Source organism: Cololabis saira, chromosome 15 (assembly GCF_033807715.1).
Source record: "Cololabis saira isolate AMF1-May2022 chromosome 15, fColSai1.1, whole genome shotgun sequence".
Lineage (NCBI taxonomy): Eukaryota > Metazoa > Chordata > Actinopteri > Beloniformes > Belonidae > Cololabis > Cololabis saira.
In genome coordinates this window covers 37,050,009-37,069,556 of record NC_084601.1, presented here as the reverse complement: position 1 = coordinate 37,069,556, position 19,548 = coordinate 37,050,009, and the positions used below count along the sequence as shown (strand labels likewise).

At 43.5% G+C, this 19,548-nt stretch overlaps 1 protein-coding gene and 2 gene segments (V, D, J or C); 1 reads left to right on the top strand and 2 right to left on the bottom strand.

Moving 5' to 3' along the window:
* Positions 1–502: 502 nt before the first annotated feature.
* On the bottom strand, positions 503–5,830 carry LOC133460911 (Ig kappa-b4 chain C region-like). The segment is given in 3 exon segments: positions 503–825; positions 1,510–1,591; positions 5,795–5,830. Coding segments are annotated over 3 exon segments (441 nt in total).
* A 5,495-nt stretch (positions 5,831–11,325) lies between these two features.
* Positions 11,326–11,807, top strand: LOC133460910 (Ig kappa chain V region K-25-like). The segment is given in 2 exon segments: positions 11,326–11,377; positions 11,485–11,807. Coding segments are annotated over 2 exon segments (375 nt in total).
* Positions 11,808–13,166: 1,359 nt separating this feature from the next.
* Positions 13,167–17,307, bottom strand: LOC133460909 (uncharacterized). Its single transcript, XM_061741625.1, has 5 exons — positions 17,247–17,307; positions 16,844–17,032; positions 15,455–15,483; positions 14,624–14,705; positions 13,167–13,537 (listed from the first exon to the last, which is right to left on the bottom strand). Exons 1-5 carry the CDS (start codon positions 17,305–17,307, stop codon positions 13,209–13,211), a joined length of 690 nt encoding a protein of 229 aa, XP_061597609.1. The 3' UTR covers positions 13,167–13,208.
* Positions 17,308–19,548: the final 2,241 nt, after the last annotated feature.

Genomic DNA, 19,548 nt, shown 5'->3' with positions numbered 1-19,548 from the left:
GGTTCATGCTCAAGAAGATCAACTTTCAAGGACAACAGATTTTATTTGAAATATGTCAAAACATCAGAGAGGTTTATGTATAAAAAAAACTATTAATCAGATCTATAATGAACGTTGGATGAACTTACCTCCGTCATGGCTGAATGTAAATTATGATCTTGTTTTTCCAATTAATTAGATTTAATTTAATAAACTGCAGTGTATGAGCTCAGGATTTCTTTCTTTAACAGTTTTTCAGGTATGATACAATGTAAATCTTATTACTTTATGGGTATTTATATATTTACCAACACATAAGTGATAACTCTGGATTTCATGTAAAGTACTGGACTGAAATCACCACAATGACCATAAATAACCTTGTTAATGAGTTTATTGTTTAAAGCCATCATCAATGCAACAAGAAGGAAAACATAACTGTTGAAACATTTCAGTAGAAAAAGAAACAGAGAGAGAGAGAAGTAGAAGAGTAAAAGCAGGTTGAGAGTCCCAGGGAGTCAGGTCAGGACTGGGAGCACTGGTCTCTCCTCAGGGTCTCTGAGACTGGAGTCTGGGAGCCCTGGGTGGCCTCACAGGTCACAGAGAGCACCTTGGTCCACTGGTCTGCAGGGAGTCTCAGGGTGCTGCTCCAGCTGTAGTGGCCGTCCTCCTGCAGCACCCCGGGGCTCCTGCTCTCCTCCCAGCTGCTGCTGCTGCTGCTGCCGTCCACCTTCCAGGACAGACTCCAGTCTGAGGGGAAGCCCTTGTTGGCCAGACACATGAGTGTGGCCGTCCCCTGCTGCAGCTCCCCACTGGACAGGACTGTCAGGGAGGGACGGACATCACCTAGGAGACACCACTCAGGTTAGAGGACAGGAACCACCAACAACACACACTGGGACACCGTAACTGAGAGGTGAGTTTGGAACTGGAAGAAGTTTCTGTCAGATGTTTTCTGCTCCATCAGTCACTCAGAAACACATTGTTTCACTTCCTTTCAGAAACCTCTCATGCAGATCAGCACAGAGAATCATGATCATGTTTCAGCTGAAATGTGACAAATTAAAATAGTACAAAAACCTCACTCTACAACCTCCAAACGTATCATAAAGGTTTTTATCAGAAAACTAAGCAACGATAAAATGAAGTGAAACAAAACTGAAAGAAAAAGAGATCACAGGTTTTAAACATTTTCATCAGTCAATTTGATCCTGAATCTGTGCAAGAAGTCTGAATTTCAAGTTATCACTGAACAACTCTTATGTTTGACATCTGATAACTTTTAGAGAAACAATTAAATATTTTCTGAACACTAAATATTTGAAAAATGTAATTCCACAACAATATTTTACTGAATATCTCAACTCGACTTCTGACTTAGACTACATGATATTAAATAAACAATACAGTAGATACCTGAAACTAAAACTACTGTTAAAATAGATAAACTTAAGGTTCCAACAGTGTAAAGAAGAAATGTTGAAGGTAAGTAACAATATTTCTTTAAATTTAAACACAGTTTGAACTTACTTCCAACATCCAGTCTGGTTCCTCCACCAAACGTGTACCACAGTGATACAAACTGATGAAACCGTCGTACAAAAACCTCTGACTGCAGAGAGACACGCTCTCTGACTCTGAAACAAACAAACTCTACAAAACATGTCATTTTTTTCTAATCAACAGCCAATACCACAAATATGTATTTATACATGTAGCACAGATCCAAACTCATTTTTATTTTTCGATGCAACATTTTTTTAAATTAAATTTCCTTTTACTTTTGACAGAAAATAACACTTTTATTGAAAAACTTCCCAAAGTTTGTGACTTGTAAAAACTCCAGATTCTTTTTTGCAACAAGGTAAAACTCAAATAATCAATGGCATTTATATGAAGTCTATAGTAGATGTCACGCAGGACACTTTAGAGACAAAGTAGACAAACTGAACAGTCCAGTTACGTAATAAAAGTGTTTAGTTGCAATTATATTCTCAGGAATTTATGCATGAGGAGAAGAAATCTATTTACTGTTACACAGAGATGGTGAAAAGAATCATAAATATGAAAAAATATGACTTCTTTTGAGAACTTGTGACCTATTCAGGGGGTACGACCTTTGACCTGAACAGAACTGGAATACTGTAGACTTCAGCTGAGACCAAATGGATGGATGGAAGGTAGCAACAAAAGTACACACTACATTAAAAAGAACTATATACTGTATATTAGGGGTGGGACGATACGGGTAAGTCCCGATTCGATACTTTGGCGATATGTGGCCCAGGATATCGATAATATCACGATATTTTCGATATTCGATATATCGGTAAGAGCGATATATCACGATATATGGGACTGAAAAAGAAAAAATACCTATAAAAAGGAAAAAGTCTGTAGTTATGCATTTATTCAATGCCAAACCTTCATACAAGAAAGTGCATTTGTATATTTCCTCACTGTCTCCTAGGCTTGTAAATGTAAACACTGTACAGCTGGACAAATTAAAGTGCATGAACATTGATAACATGTTTTATATAAACCAGGACAGTGCACTGCTTTGTTTCTAATACTGAAAAGTCAGTAAGCAACTTAATTTTCCACAGTACCTCACTGCCTCCTAGGGCTGGGTATCTATTAAAATGTCAAGAATTGATCCGATTCTTAAGATTCAGAATCTATTATCACCATTTGATTCGATTTGATCCGATATTGATGTGGATTAGTGTTATTAAAAAAAAATGTTTGCGCTGTTGCCTGAATTATATGACTGTAAAATAACTAGTCAAATAATAATTTCACAAATAATTATTGTGAAATAAATAACTCAAATAGGCTTTTCAATATCCCTTCTTTTCCAATATCCTTTTAGCCTGTCTAATTTATTCTGTCACCACACACACATATTGCCATGAAGCATCAGGCATGTTTCACTTATGTCATGACAAACTGTATCCGATAACAGAAGAAACCAAACAAGCTATAATAAATATAAATAATATGAACTTCATTGAACTAACATAACATTTTGAAATTTAAGCTGAAATATCCAAAGCACTGAACACTGGTTTTGCACGGGTGGGCGTGTGTCTGAGTGTGTCCGTGTCCGTGTGTAAAGGCTGATTTATGGTTCCGCGTTACACCAACGCAGCTGCGTACCCTACGGCGTAGGCTCTGCGTTGGTGTAACGCGGAACCATAAATCAAGCTTAACGTGTCTGGTGATTCAATGATCTGCAAGTTTTCCCAGCACACGGTTGACTGGACACGGAAGGATACGAGCGAGGATCACTTACAGAGTGAAAAGCATAAACGTCATAACACAAAAAGACTGACGATCATTTACTTTAACGGCGTCTGTAATAGGTGGAATATTTTTGTATTACAGTATGACGCGCTCTCCTCACGTGGAGCGCAAGCAGGGTCCGTTTCTTAACGCAGCTGGTTGTCTGTGCGAGCGGACATTAACGCACATGGCAGCTTAAACACCGGCTCAAACAGCAAGTAATTTCCAGCATTAACAGTGCTGCTCAGCCCGCTGTCTGTACGGAGTAAACCGGTCGTTCTGTATTTTCTGAGCCGGTTTCTCAGGCGGCCGCTTCGACGTATGTTTTGTTCACGAGGGCAGCGGGGGCGGGCGGGGCAGAGCTTGAACAATAGTGCGGTGACAACCGCATAAACCATTATGTGTGTTGTAATAAAATATCGATATTAGCCGTCAGTATATCGATTATTTATTGAAACAGAGAGCACAACAATATATTGAAATATCGATTTTTTCCCCCACCCCTACTGTATATATATATATTGTAGTGAAGTTTGGTGGGTTTATGGGGAGGAGAGGAGCAGTAGTGCTGCTGTAGAGCACTGATTGCCTGAGCGGAAGCACCTATGTGGCAAGAGGTGAGCTGCAAGAGGTGAGCCTTTAAAAGAGCTCAGTCAGTGTGGAACAGTGTGACTGGAGAGGAGCTTGGTGATTGCTATTGGGCTTAGCCCAGCCATGGGCTGCCGGCGGCGAAGACAGTCAGTGGGGCTGTAGGGCAAGGCTGCTGCGCAGGCAGGGCTAGAAGTGAGTTAGGGTCCATCTAGGAGCCATTATCCCCTCTCCAGCTGTGGAAGAGGTTTTCCGGCCGCAATCGGAGACCTCGCTGCACTGGGCTGGTGAACGAGACAGAGACTTCTTGGTGCCAGACCAGCGCTAAGCTCAGACCCTGGGGGAGGGTCTCGAGCCTTTGGGAAGCTAAGTCTTTTAAATTCCTTTTTCTAATTGTGTGTGTCTGAGTAGTGAATGGTTGAGTGATCTTAAGCGTTTTTAGCTACAGCCAGTGGGGAATCCTGTTTGGGGGGAATCAGGGAGAACAGGAGGAGTTTGAAGGTTGGGTGCTGCCCTCTGCTTACCCTTGTGATACCTGGGGGGTTTGCAGTGTCCTAGCTTGTTGTGAGAGCTGGTCTTAAGACTTTAAGTGGTGTGTTGTTGCTGTGCCTCAGTGGTGTGTAGTGGTTGCCAGTGTTTGGTTCTTCCCCAATTCACGTGCATGAACAGTAATCAGTGGGGTAGTCCTGCCCTTGGAGACTCCGCTGACTTATCCTGGCTCCTTTACAGGTTCTGAAGCAGGCTGCTTAATGAAATGTTCTAAATAAAGATTGTTATTGGTAACACCTTCTTCCTCTGCCTCATTTGTATGTAAAGGGACCGCCTGAAACATTTATTACACTGGTGGCAGTGGTGGGATCCCTGTTTCTTCTGGAGTAAGGCGTTAGTATGGAGGCAGAAGGAAGTCAGTCAGCAGTAGCAGGTCGGGGAGAAATGTCTACCCCATCCACTAGCGAGCATGGTACCGGTGCTGATATGCAGCCTTCTGTATTGCGGCCAGCTCGGCCTGTGTTTATGCCAGAGACATTCACAGGAGTGGGGCGTGAATGGTCCGATTGGTCAGAGCAATTTGAATTGGCTGCAGAGGTTAATCAGTGGGAAGAGCGACTTCAACTGAAGTTTATGTCTCTCTTGTTGGCCGGTCGGGCGAGAGATATGTACAGTGGCTTGCCAGTAGTAGCAAAAAGCAACTATGCACTGCTAAAATCTGCTTTGACTCGTTGTTTTGAGCCTTCGGATAGTGATGATTGGAGCAGAGCTAGTTTTACATCAAGGCGACGACAGCCCAATGAAAGTGCCAGGGATTTGGTAATTCTCTGAGAAGGTTGGTAGCTCGGCCATACCCTACTGCTGACGAGAGGACCCGTGATATGCTGGCAAGGGACCAGTTTATTTTACACTTTGCTACAGGAGATTTTCGGGTAAATTTGAGAGCTGCCAAACCAAAAACTCTAGAAGAGGCCATTAATTTGTCTTCAGAAATGGAGTTGTTAAGGAGTTTGGAGAAAACCCATTTGGCTCCTGAGTCTAGAGTGATGGGAGTGTCTGTGACTAAATCTAGCAGTGAGGTGCAGATGGAAATGGGGCTGGGGATGATGGAGGAACTGAGGCAGGAAGTTCGCTGCCTGCAGTCTACTGTTAAAAGCTTGCAGTTGACCCAAGCACCCATAGCCCCACCAAAATTTGAGAACCCAAGGAATAACCAAGGGGGGCAGTCTCGTGGTCCTAATGGGAATAGGCTACAAGATGCCGCTGGGGGTTGTTGGGAGTGAGGCTGCACCAGACATCGGAAACGTGATTGCCCTTATGTACAGGAAAAACTAGAGGGGGCAGGTATGGCAGGCCAACTGCCTGCCCCCACTCATGCAATTACATCTGTGGCCTCTGCTGGTAGATTGGGTGGTGCAGGATATATCAAAGGGAAAGTAGGGGGAGTGGAAACCTTGCTATTGGTCGACAGTGGTGCAACCCTCTCCATTATCCCAAAAAGTTTATGGCTTGACATGACAAAGGGGGGGTCAGAGCTGATGGGGTACGTAGGAGATGTGGCTGCTGCAAATGGGGGGGGGGGGGGGGGGTGGGGGGGTAATTCTGGGGAAGTGGCAGACAGTCTGTCAGCTGGATTCCTTGGCTTTGGTTGCAGCATTTTTGGTTGCAGATGTGCCCGCTCAGGAAATCCTCCTTGGGTTTGACTTTTTGACCAAATATGGGGCATTGCTGGATTTTGGTAGAAAGGAATGCCGGGTAATGGGCAAATTGCTCCCCCTCTTGGTACCAGCAGACATGGATGCACCTAAAACAGTGATCGTTTCCATTGATACAGTGATTTCCCCCCCGAAGTGAAACTATCATTTCGGGGAAAATGGAGTCTGTTTGTGCACCTGGTAGAGTTGGGATGCTTGAGCCCTCAGACTCTGTGGCAAATCACTGTAATGTCATGGTGGCCAGAGTCGTTTGTACAATCAATCAGGACTCTGTGCCGGTCCGTGTGATTAATGTGACCAATGAGGCCCTGACCTTAAAGGAAGGTATGAAGTTAGGTAGGTTGCATACAGATATTGAAGTTGCAAATAGGGCTGAACACTTGGGCGGGACTGACAATGCCGGGGTTCCATCTGGGTCCTGGTCGGTGGATTCCTTATTAAGTCACCTCGGGCTCCATCAGAAAGGTTTTGATGTGCAGGAGTTGGCTGCTGTTCGGGACTTGTTGCGACGGAGCTTGTCAGTTTTTAGCACAGGTGATCATGATTTGGGGAGAACTCACCTGACGTTGCATCAGATTGATACGGGTAATGCTAAACCTATTAAGTTACCCCCTCGGCGAATTCCTCTCCATTTACAGCAGGAAGTGGCAGAGCATCTTAAAGAGATGTTAGACCATGACATTGTGCGGCCATCTCATAGCCCTTGGGCAGCTCCAGTTGTCCTGGCCCGTAAGCGGGATGGGGGTCTGCGTTTTTGCATTGATTATCGCAAGTTAAATGAAGTGACCCAAAAAGATGCCTACCCTCTTCCTCGTATAGATGATGCTCTGGACTGCCAAAGTAAAGCATGCTGGTTTTCTACACTTGATCTTGCAAGTGGTTACTGGCAGGTTGAGGTAGACCCGAAAGATAAACAGAAGACCGCCTTTATAACACGGCAAGGACTTTTCGAGTTTAATGTGTTGAGTTTCGGGTTGTGCAATAGCCCTGGCACATTCCAGAGGTTAATGGATCTGGTGTTGGCAGACCTGCAGTGGACTACTTGTTTAGTTTATCTAGATGACATCATTGTCTTTGGACGCACGTTTCATGAACATTTGTCTCGGTTGGATGAGGTACTAAACAAATTGCAACAGGCCAACTTAAAGGTGAAACCTGCAAAGTGCAATTTATTTTCACCACAGGTGCAGTACTTGGGACATGTTATTTCAGCCCAGGGTGTAGAAGCAGATCCAGCAAAAGTGGAAGCAGTCCGTCAATGGCCTGTCCCTAAGAACCAGACAGAGGTGAAAAGTTTTGTGGGACTGGCCTCTTATTATAGGATATTTGTGAAGGGGTTTTCTGAGATTGCTTGTCCTCTACATCAGTTGACTGAAAAAGGGAGGCGATTCAAATGGACAGATGAATGTCAGGCAGCCTTTGAGAAGCTTAAGGCAAGTTTGATGTCGGCCCCCATTCTGGCATATCCAGATCCACACAAGACATTTATTCTGGACACAGATGCCAGTGATGCTGGCCTTGGCGCAGTGTTGTCACAGGAAGAGGCAAGATATGAGCGAGTCATAGCCTATGCCAGCCGGGCTCTGACAAAACAGCAGAGAAAATATGCCACTACAAAAAAAGAACTGCTGAGTATGGTTGCCTTCACGAAACACTTTAAACATTATTTGTTGGGCAAAGAGTTTGTGTTGAGGACAGACCATGGGTCCTTGAGATGGCTGCATAATTTCCAAGAGTTGGAGGGGCCGTTGGCCAGATGGTTAGAGCAGCTGGCCAACTTCCAGTATAAGATCGTGCACCGCCCAGGCCGAGTCCATTCAAATGCGGATGCACTTTCTAGGCTTCCAGCATTTCTTTCAAATGAACTGGTGCCTCCGGAGCAAGTGGAAGTGGCATCCTCTCCAGTAACCCATCCTATATGTGCTGTGCTACCTAGAGAGTCCCAGAATCAATGTGGCTTGGAGGAATTAGATGAGCTGAGAGATGCTCAAAAAGAAGATGGTGAAATAACAAAAATAATTTCTCTAATGGGGGAAAAGACGCAGGTGCAGCACAGAGAGCTCCCAAATGAACTTAAAAAGTTTGCACCAGTGTGGAGTCAGATGCAGATGCAAGAGGGCAGGCTGGTTAGAATACCGCCAGCTAATTCTGATGCAGCTAAACAGGTGCAGGTAGTGCTCCCAAGTTCTTTAGTCCCTTAGGTGTTGAAACAGCTACACAACTCTGTGATGGCGGGTCATTTGGGTATACAGAAGATGCAGGCCAAAGTCAAGGACCGCTTCTATTGGCCCGGCTGGTTTAACGATGTGAGACGTTGGTGTAGAGAGTGTAAGGATTGCGGCTCCCGTAAGTTGAGTGGTCCACTGCCGTGTGCACCCCTTCAGTTAACAACAGTTTCAAGGTCCTTTGAACGAGGGGCAATGGACATTTTGGGGCCATTGCCAGAGACGGCAAGTCGTAATAAGTACATCTTAGTTATTGGGGATTATTTCTCTAAGTGGACAGAGGCCATCCCAAATCAGGAGGCACAGACTGTGGCTAAGGTTTTGGTAGAGGGTTGAGTCTGTCGACTGGGAGCCCCTCGCACCGTGCATACGGATCAAGGGCGAAATTTTGAGTCTATCTTGTTCAAGGAAATGTGCCAGTTGTTAAATATTCAAAAGACCCGAACATCGCCTTACCACCCGCAGTCTGATGGGATGGTTGAAAGGTTTAATCGCACCTTGCTTTCTATGCTTTCCCTATTTGTGGAAGAAAATCAAATGAACTGGGATGCACTCTTGCCCTATGTGATGTTGGCATATAGGAGCAGTGTTCACTCCAGTACTGGATTTACACCTTTTAAAGTGGTGTTTGGGCAGGAGATGGTGCTTCCCCTGGACATCATGTTAGATGTAGGGGAAAGGGGAAGTGCTGTAAACGTGACAGACTATGTGTCTCGGTTAAGGGACACGTTGTCGACAGTGTTGGGGGCAGTAAGAAAACACCAGACCAAGGCATCAGAGAGGCAGAAAGAGGCATTCAATGTTAGGGCTCAATGCCAGTATTATGCTGAGGGGGAGCTGGTGTGGGTCCGTTCTAAGGCCAGGCGTAAGGGTATCTGTCCTAAGTTGCAGAGGCGGTTCAAAGGTCCCTACAGAGTGGTGGAAAGACTGACAGATGTCTTGTATCGGCTGAAGCTAGTGGATGGTGGGGCTGAGATGACGGTGCATTTCAATAGACTTAAACCCTGTCTTTCTCCCGTACCAGAGATGGCCAGGCCCGTGGGGCAAGCAGCACCAAGGGGGAAAAGGCCAGTCTGTCAGCCAGAGGCGAGTAGCCATTCCACGTGGGTTCCATGGCGTGTACCAGAGCCGATGGCCACATTGGGACGGGAGAGGGATCCATCAGAGAGACCATCACCCCCTCGGATGCCAGCCAACGACCCCGAGGAGGGAGGGCAAGCAGCTGCAGAGGAGGGGGTGTCAAGTGGCCACCAGCCTCCAGAACCAGCATCAGCAGAGGGGCCTCTGCCAAACCAGGAGGGAGCACAAAGTGGCAGTTTGGAGCAGAGATCCCAGGACCCGTGCCCTCAGCGAAAGAGAAGACCCCCAGTGTGGGCGCGGGATTATGAGATTTCCTGACTCAGGGACGAGTCAACTTTAAGGGAGGGGAGAGTGTAGTGAAGTTTGGTGGGTTTATGGGGAGGAGAGGAGCAGTAGTGCTGCTGTAGAGCACTGATTGCCTGAGTGGCAGCACCTGTGTGGCAAGAGGTGAGCGGCAAGAGGTGAGCCTTTAAAAGAGCTCAGTCAGTGTGGAACAGTGTGACTGGAGAGGAGCTTGGTGATTGCTATTGGGCTTAGCCCAGCCAAGCGAACTGTTTTTGGCTCAATTAATCCTGCGGGGAGGGTGCCGATCGCAGCTGGTTAGGGCTGCCGGCGGCGAAGACAATCAGTGGGGCTGTAGGGCAAGGCTGCTGCGCAAGCAGGGCTAGAAGTGAGTTAGCGGAGTCCATCTAGGAGCCATTATCCCCTCTCCAGCTGTGGAAGAGGTTTTCCGGCCGCAATCGGAGACCTCACTGCACTGGGCTGGTGAACGAGACACTGGTAACAGGCTGGTAACACCTTCTTCCTCTGCCTCATTTGTATTTAAAGGGACCGCCTGAAACATTTATTACTGTATCTATATATATATATATATATATATATATATATATATATATATATATATATATATATATATATATATATATCCATACTAATTGGCCATTCTGCTTCCTGGATGGAAGTTGTGGGCAGGTCGTCAGCCCTGGCCTCACCTGTGTGTTTTTGTGAGTCAGTGTATTACTAATTCTCTAGTCCTGCAGTGTCTCTTGCTGCTCCCAGACCTGGGCTTGGGTTTCCACCTGCCATGGGGAACTAAGTATTCTTTCCTCCTGCGTACAACACTTGCACTCAGTTTACTTCATTCACCCACACACAGCATACATGACTGACACCCTACATTTAAACCTACAGGTACTTTTTGGTTTACTTTGATTTAATTTTTACTTTAATGATTTATTAATACAATTACATTTTTTTTTAATTGATACTCCTTGTGTGGACTCCCTTTTTGTCACTTACTGGCCCGGTTTGTGACAATACACAAAGGCAATTTATGAACTGTACATTAACATGAGCTTGATTTAATGCAAAAATCCGGCTAGGAGGTTTACGGGTCGACAATTTAGAGCAAATTACTCTGTTTGTCCAGGAGGGAAATATGATAATGACACTCTTGTCGATTTAATACTGTCAGATAATTGAAATCTGAACATTTCAGCACGGAAGGTTTCAAATTCATTCAGATCTATTCTTTAATCATCTCAGACCTATGCACCAAATATTATAACTTCCTGAAGCAGAGAAAAGTTTACTCATCATTTTTCAAAAATGGCTTCATTGTATAAATGCTGAGTCAGCAATCGTTCCTACTCCCAAGAAATTAACAGATAATAAAATACATATTCTGAAGAGTTAATCTGTATAAACTTGTTTAAACATATGTTGTAAAACTTTACACCTTCTTGATATTGTGAACCTATTGATCTATTGATGAACATCATCATCATCAAAGTTATGAAGTCTCTACTGGAGTCAGTGAGAACATTTCCATAGAAGCACTTTGCATCAGCAGCACCACGCTCCAGTGATCTGGGAGAGTTTATAGTCCTGACACTTGAACTCTGGATGACTGACAGCTGTCCTTTATGACAACAGAAGACACAGAAATCCTCCTCATCAAAAACATGACTCTGATCTGCGTCCTCATCTGGACTCTCCTCTGCTGCTGCTTCACAGGTAAAGTCCAGAGAATCAAACTCCTCTCCTCTATGAACATCTGTCCCTCTGAAATGAAGCTGACAAAACCATGAAGCTGTTTTCTGTTTGTGTCTCTGTTTCCTCAGAGTCCAGAGGTCAGGTCACAGTGACTCAGCCTGGATCAGTGACTTCTGCTCTGGGAGGCTCCGTCACCATCACATGTAAAACCAGTCAGGATGTTTATGGGTCCAAATATTTATCCTGGTACCAACAGAGAGATGGAGGAACTCCTAAACTGCTCTTTTATTATGTTGGTAGTCGAGTATCAGGAACACCAAGTCGTTTTACAGATGGTGGATCAAACTCTGACTTCACTTTGACCATCAGTGGAGTTCAGGCTGAAGATGCAGCAGTTTATCACTGTCAGAGTTATCACCACATCAACAGCAAAGACGTGTTCACACAGTGAAAAACAGTCGTACAAAAACCTCCCTCAGTCAGACTGAACAGAAACTGAACTGATACACTTCACTGAACACACACACGCACACACACACACACACACACATAAATAATACATTTCCATCAATATATTAACTGATTACGGCTTCTTACTTTACCTTACTTTATTTTATGATTCCAACATTTCTTTTTTCTTATTTTTTTACCTGATGGTGAAAGAGTGTGTGAGAAACCAAGCTGCCCCGTCCACTAGCTGGAACGTGGACTTTGAGTTCCAGGTGGAAAAATAAATGACAGAAAGATGGTTTTGCAGTTCAGAAAATAACTTTTCTCCTTTATATTCTACCAACAAACAGACATAACCAAATAAAGCGCTTCATCAAAATAAGACAACCTAATACAATTCCCTATGATTACTCCAAACCTAAATAATACAAACCAGGAGAATCCCCAACGTGAAAAATGACAATAAATTAGCAAGAATTAGCTCCACAACGTCCCCTGTTCCACCTCGTGTCTTGGCTCCTCCACTAGTGGGAATAATATAAAAACCCTGTCCCGCTGTGGAGACACATCCGTAATGGGACGTGGACAAGAGACAAACACAGAGAAGGTATCAAGGTAACTAACTGTACAAACCGGTTTATGGACACATGACACATGAAAGATGGAGGATGAAAAGTCTTTAATACAACACCATGTTGACAAAACTGAAAACAGAATCCCAACCATGACAGTGACCAGCACACATTGATGAAATAGAAGTCCAGGAGTTCATGAAGGGGAGAAGTGGACATGTTCACCTTCTCACAGAGTCATAAAAGTCTTTTTTGGAGAAGAATTAGGAAACTTATGTTTCCCATGAAAACATTTCATCATAATTTGTCTTCATTTATGACAAAGACACAAGTGATTCAGACTATTGTCTCCAATTTTGGGGTTCATGCTCAAGAAAATCAACTTTCAAGGACAACAGATTTTATTTGAAATATGTCAAGACATCAGAGAGGTGTATGGATATAAAAACTATTGGATGAACTTACCTCCGTCATGGATGAATGTAAATTATGATCTTGTTTTTCCAATTAATTGTATAAGATATAATAAACTGCAGTATATGAGCTCAGGATTTCTTTCAGGTATGATTCAATCTAAATATCATTACTTTATGGGTATTTTTGTATTTATTGAACCAACACATAAGTGATAACTATGGATCTCATGTAAAGTACTGGACTGAAATCACCACAATGACCATAAATAACCTTGTTAATGAGTTTATTGTTTAAAACCATCATCAATGCAACAAGAAGGAAAACATAACTGTTGAAACATTTCAGGAGAAAAAGAAACAGAGAGAGAGAGAAGTAGAAGAGTAAAAGCAGGTTGAGAGTCCCAGGGAGTCAGGTCAGGACTGGGAGCACTGGTCTCTCCTCAGGGTCTCTGAGACTGGAGTCTGGGAGCCCTGGGTGGCCTCACAGGTCACAGAGAGCACCTTGGTCCACTGGTCTGCAGGGAGTCTCAGGGTGCTGCTCCAGCTGTAGTGGCCGTCCTCCTGCAGCACCCCGGGGCTCCTGCTCTCCTCCCAGCTGCTGCTGCTGCTGCTGCTGCCGTCCACCTTCCAGGACAGACTCCAGTCTGAGGGGAAGCCCTTGTTGGCCAGACACATGAGTGTGGCCGTCCCCTGCTGCAGCTCCCCACTGGACAGGACTGTCAGGGAGGGGGGGACTCGGCCCACTGCAGAGTAGAATAAATGATACAGTTAAGATGAAAAATCCACCTCAGTTTTTCACTTCCCTCTCTTATGTGCGTAACCGTGGTAACAGACAAGCATCACTGCTGAACCACAGCAACAGACAGGTTTCAGAACTAAAGATAAAACTGTAAGAACATTTCATTCTTCAAATATTTTCACGTTTTTGTGGTTTATTTTTAGTACATTTCTCAAAATGTACTTAAAATATCGACATACTTTTAAAAGCTGAATTTAAAAAAATACTTTGTGTACAAAATGTGACAATGTGTTTTTCATTTTATCAAATATCTCTCTACAGTGGCAGGAATAATTAAAACAAGAACGTCTTTGCACTTTTAACGTAGCAATATTCATTACATATGTACTAAAAAGCCTAATGTAGAATGAAAAATATTTTGAGTTGTTTAAACAGGGTTTGTCTTATTTTCTGAACAACATCTCTAACAACAGATTACACACAATCAACCCCAACATAAAGTCATGTGGAACCTTGTTGTTCTGAAAATGAAGGATGTTGTTCATTCAAAGTTCTTCTGTGTTCATTTTCAATCGTTGTCATCAAAACTCAGAGTTCACATGTGAAAAGTCCTACAAAGTCCTCCGTGACACAGACAACATGTCTCACTATTTAAACGTGTGTCTGATAGCTAATTAATGTTAATAATTATTTAAATTGTCTTAAGAGCATTTCTCCATTAAATATAAATACTGTTACCCACTGAACTACATATCAAACTCATCAAATCAATGAAACTCAGAAACTTCATGTTCAGATTTAACACTGAAGTTTAGATATAGTTAACATGACTAAGTTCGATTCAAATTTTGTCACATAAACATTTTTTTCAAACTTGATAAAGAAAATAATACATTTATTTCCTACAAACAAAATGATGAACTGAAGAAGTCTTTCAAGTGTCTCAAAATGTAAATGTCTCCTCTTCAAAAATTACTGCAATCCTGTCAAATACAACTGTATCATTGAATGTTTTAGTAACATCTATTTTATAGAGTAAGATAGAAACAGAAAAAGACTTGAGGTCATTAAATGAATCATAAATACTTACAGTTAACTTCCAGTCTGGTTCCTCCACCAAAAGTCCACCACAGTGATACAAACTGATGAAACCGTCGTACAAAAACCTCTGACTGCAGAGAGACACGCTCTCTGACTCTGAAACAAACAAACTACAAATCATGTCATCTTACTCTGCATTCATAAGCTAATACAAAACCTGAAAGTGTTGGTGTATCACATATTTATGCTTACTTTGATTTTACATTTTTTAACTTAAATCATCTTTTACTTTTGAAAGAAATATTAGACTTTGGAATCTGGAGAAACAGTAGAACACTATGCATAAAAAATTACCGAATTTTAGGGGAATAACTTCAAGGTTTGTTACTTTTAGCAACTCCGTATTATAATTTATAAGAAAGTAAGAATGAAATAGCAGTTGAATTTGATTGACTTGATTTACGTACAGTATGAAGTTCAAAACAGATGTCATAGAGAAAACATTGACGCGATAAACTGTGTTACTTTATTTTCTAAGTCCGATTACAGGAACAAACTGGAGAGTCAATGATCCATTGTGGAAAGTTTACTGACTTTTGCCTGAATGGAGCTGTGATAAGCTCCGACAGAGACCTGTGGTCCTAACAGAACATATATTTAAAAAAATATGTCTTTAAAAGAAAACCTTAAGCAACTGTCTTGAAAATGTATTTATCAAACAAGCCAGTACACATATGGATCTATTGATGATCATCATCATCATCATCATCATCATCAGAGTTATGAAGTCTCTGCTGGAGTCAGTGGGAACATTTCCATAGAAGCATTTTGCATCAGCAGCACCACGCTCCAGTGATCTGGGAGAGTTTATAGTCCTGACACTTGAACTCTGGATGACTGACAGCTGTCCTTCATGACAACAGAAGACACAGAAATCTTCCTCATCAAAAACATGACTCTGATCTGCATCCTCATCTGGACTCTCCTCTGCTGCTGCTTCACAGGTAAAGTCCAAAGAATCCAACTCCTCTCCTCTATGAACATCTGTCCCTCTGAAATGAAGCTGACAAAACCATGAATCTGTTTTCTGTTTGTGTCTCTGTTTCCTCAGAGTCCAGAGGTCAGGTCACAGTGACTCAGCCTGGATCAGTGACTTCTGCTCTGGGAGGCTCCGTCACCATCCACTGTAAAACCAGTCAGAGTGTTTCTAATTACAACCGTTTAGCCTGGTACCAACAGAGAGATGGAGGAACTCCTAAACTGCTCTTTTATTATGTTGGCAGTCGAGTATCAGGAACGTCAAGTCGTTTTACAGATTCTGGATCAAACTCTGACTTCACTCTGACCATCAGTGGAGTTCAGGCTGAAGATGCAGCAGTTTATCACTGTGAGAGTCTTCACAACATTAACGGTGGTGATGTGTTCACACAGTGAAAAGCAGTCGTACAAAAACCTCCCTCAGTAAGACTGAACAGAAACTGAACTGACTAATACACTTCACTGAACACACACACACACACACACACACACACACACACACACACACACACACACACACACACACACACACACACACACACACACACACACACACACACACACACACACACACACACACACACACACACACACACACACACACAGGCCAGTGGTATGAGTGAGCTTGCAAACAGAAATATTCCTGGCTGACCAAGAATAAAAGTCTTCAGCATCTTCAGCTTGAAGATAAGTAATCAGACTGGCCGGAGCCTCGGGAGCTGCATTCTGGCCTGCGGTCCCGGCCCCCCCCCCCCCATCCCCGGTCATCCCGTTGCTGCTTCCACCTGCCTATGTGGATGTCTGCTGTGTGCTGCTGACGCACCCCCCCCTCCGGTCATCCCGTTGCTGCTTCCGCCTGCTTGCGCCCCCCCCCCCCCCCCCTCTGGTCATCCCGTTGCTGCTTCCACATGACTTCTGTGTGCTGCTGACGTACCCGACTCCCCCAGTCTGGCCCTCGGCAGGAGGGTCCCCCTTATGAGCCTGGTCCTGCTCAAGGTTTCTTCCCTCCTAAAGGGGAGTTTTTCTTGCCACTGTTTGGCTTAAGGCTTTTCTCCCACTAGGGGAGTTTTTACCTGCCATTGTTTATGTAATAATTGCTCGGGGGTTTATGTTCTGGATCTCTGGAAAGCGTCTAGAGACAACATCTGTTGTATTAGACGCTATATAAATAAAATTGAATTGAAATTGAATTGAATACATCAACATATACCAGAGGATATTCAACACATACCTTCAAGGGCACAATCTGACTCGCTGTCCCCATCTTCTGCATCTCCATTACCTTCACCTTTTCCATCACCTTCATTGTCTCCAATGCTTTCATCATCCCCACCTTGAGTGGTCTCGTTGTCTCCATCATCGCCAATGCCTCCATCATCTCCATTATCCTGGTCAGCATCCAGATCTACATCCATTTCATCTGAAGAAAAGCATGGTTGACGCAAGAAATCAATATTGTTGTTGCAAGTTGGTTGGTGTGTAATTTACTAAAACAGTGTGCCATATTTAGTTTTGCACTGTATTTACATATTCCCAACTATCAAATATTACATCTAACTATTGCAACGTTGCCAAGTTTATCCTGTTCCTGAAATAAATAAGTTATTTGTATTAATTGTGTTACCACCACATACCTTCAATCTCAATTTCATCAAGAGTCTTTCCCTGAAATTGTCCGAGAGTTCCCTTCTCCATTGCTAGGAGCAGCTTTGTTATTTTTGCCACTTCTATGGTAGCCTCTGGCAGACGGTAGAAGTCTCTGTGGACCTGTATGTCATGGCCTAAAAAGTTTGCAAGTTGGTCCAGCTCATTATTTTTCAGGTTTAGGATTTGGGACGATGTGGCGATGTGTTTATGGAGATGTGTGGACCTCAAATTTTCAGGGTTCTTGGCACCACACATTAGTGCATATGCTCTGATGCAGTCCTGTCCTCTGTAGTAGCTCGTGGGGGGGGCACTGTGGCCGTCCGAACAGGAAAGGGTTGTCCGTGTGAACTTTACACGTTTCTCTCTCTTCTGCAATAAGCATTGCTGCATTGACAACCTCAGGGTTTAATAATATGGCAACCTTCCTCCCTCTTTTTCCCATAATTTCGACCCTGCTGAAATGTCAAGCTAACTTTTGCTCAAAGGGCGACAGACTGGCAGCTAGGTCACTGTGAAGTTCAGTTTGATCTCTCTTCTGGAACGACTCGAGCATCATTTTGGAGACTTCTCCTGCGCGGCGTCTGTTAAACAGGATGATCTGAGTGAGTGTCACCCGAGCCAGTTCTGTCTATGCCTGAGGAGACTGGTGCTTTTTTAGGTCTTCAATGGCAGCAACAGATTTCCCCTCCAAGTACTTGTGCAGAAGTTGAACGTCCTCAGTGAATGGTATCGTGGCTGGTTTGTTGAACTTGGACTTGCTCAGAGTAGAAAGAGCCGTGTGGGACACTTGTCCACTCCATTCTTTTGTGCAGAGTTTTGTGAAACGCTCCGCTGCCTTGATTGTATTTGTCCTCTGCTGAGATGGCCCTGCAGAGAATAATGTCTCCAATTTTCTTCAGTGAATGTCCTAATTTCAGTGCAAGACTTGGGGTCGAATACGAGTGCTTGTCGTCGTCATATCCAGCAACTCTTTTAACAGCTTCAACGATTTTGTAGAAATTGTGGGGTTTTATAGCATCTTCGAAGCTATATAAAGAATACTTCTCTCTCAAGGTCAAGAGAAGTCTGCTCATTTCCCGAGCTTTCGTTCTGATGTACTCGAATTTTGTCGAATCACTCCCATGCTTATTGTACAGTTGCCAGTTGCAGTATGAGAAAATCACTCCATACAACAGAGCCTATGTTATCTTCTCTCATTTTTCCAAGGACTTTCCACACACCTGTGGAAATTACTTGGGAGTTGGTTGACTCTGCGACGTCAGCCAAAGCCAAGACTTTACTATTGATACTGGCTTCAGATTCTGTGACTGTCTTTGATGGACATCTTCGTGCGTGTCGCCACAGCTCTCTGCGGAAAAAAAGTCCTTTGCAATATGCACAATGTACATACATTTTGGTATTCACAGACCTTTTTGATTTTCTCGGTCTTCTCTTTACCTTCAGTGGTCCATCATGATTTTTCATGACCTCTTGATTATGTTCATAATTTCCTCTGTTTCGCAGCTTCTCGAGCAACCTTTTCCTTTGTTTAGAATTCTTGGGGAGTGACAATGCCTCGGCAATGTCAGGGTCTTCTTTTTCGTGTTTTTTAAAGTGACGAGCTATTTTTGACTCTGGCATGTGACAAATGTAGCAATAATTTCTCCCAACTTCTTGGGCTGCTGAGATTTCAGTTGCTGAAGATACAGCTGTTCCTGTTGAAGGCGTCTGGGTATTGCTTGTAGTGGAAGTGTAGTTGGATTCATCACGAGAGCAGGGTTGAACAGGTATGGGATCATCGTCATCATCTTGATCTGAGTTGGATTCATCACGAGAGCAGGGTTGAACAGGTATGGGATCATCGTCATCATCTTGATCTGAGTTGGATTCATCACGAGAGCAGGGTTGAACAGGTATGGGATCATCGTCATCTTGATCTGAGTTGGATTCATCACTAGAGCAGGGTTGAACAGGTATGGGATCATCATCATCTTGATCTGAGTTGGATTCATCACCAGAGCAGGGTTGAACAGGTATGGGATCATCATCATCATCTTGATCCGAGTTGGATTCATCACAGCTTTCAGGTATGTAGACAGAGGAGGCATCACTAATTTCAGAGTCAGAGACATGTTCATCTGGAACAACATCCTGTGCAGGGGAAACAAAAGCTTCATGTTAAACCAAAATAATCGTTCACTGAAATATTATAAGTCAGTTAAAATAGTATAAAAGACAATGACCATACCTGTGATGGATACGCCCTGAGAAAGCAGGATTTGTGCCATGTTCTTGAACACACTAAATGCA

Bases quoted from the DNA above. Each gene is read 5' to 3' on its own strand.
- LOC133460909 (XM_061741625.1), bottom strand. From the start codon at position 17,307: ATGGAGAAGGGAACTCTCGGACAATTTCAGGGAAAGACTCTTGATGAA. The intron at 17,033-17,246 runs GTATGTGGTGGT...GCTTTTCTTCAG, and splicing joins TGATGAAATTGAGATTGAAG to ATGAAATGGATGTAGATCTG. The intron at 15,484-16,843 runs GTATGTGTTGAA...GTTGTCATGAAG, and splicing joins GTCAGATTGTGCCCTTGAAG to GACAGCTGTCAGTCATCCAG.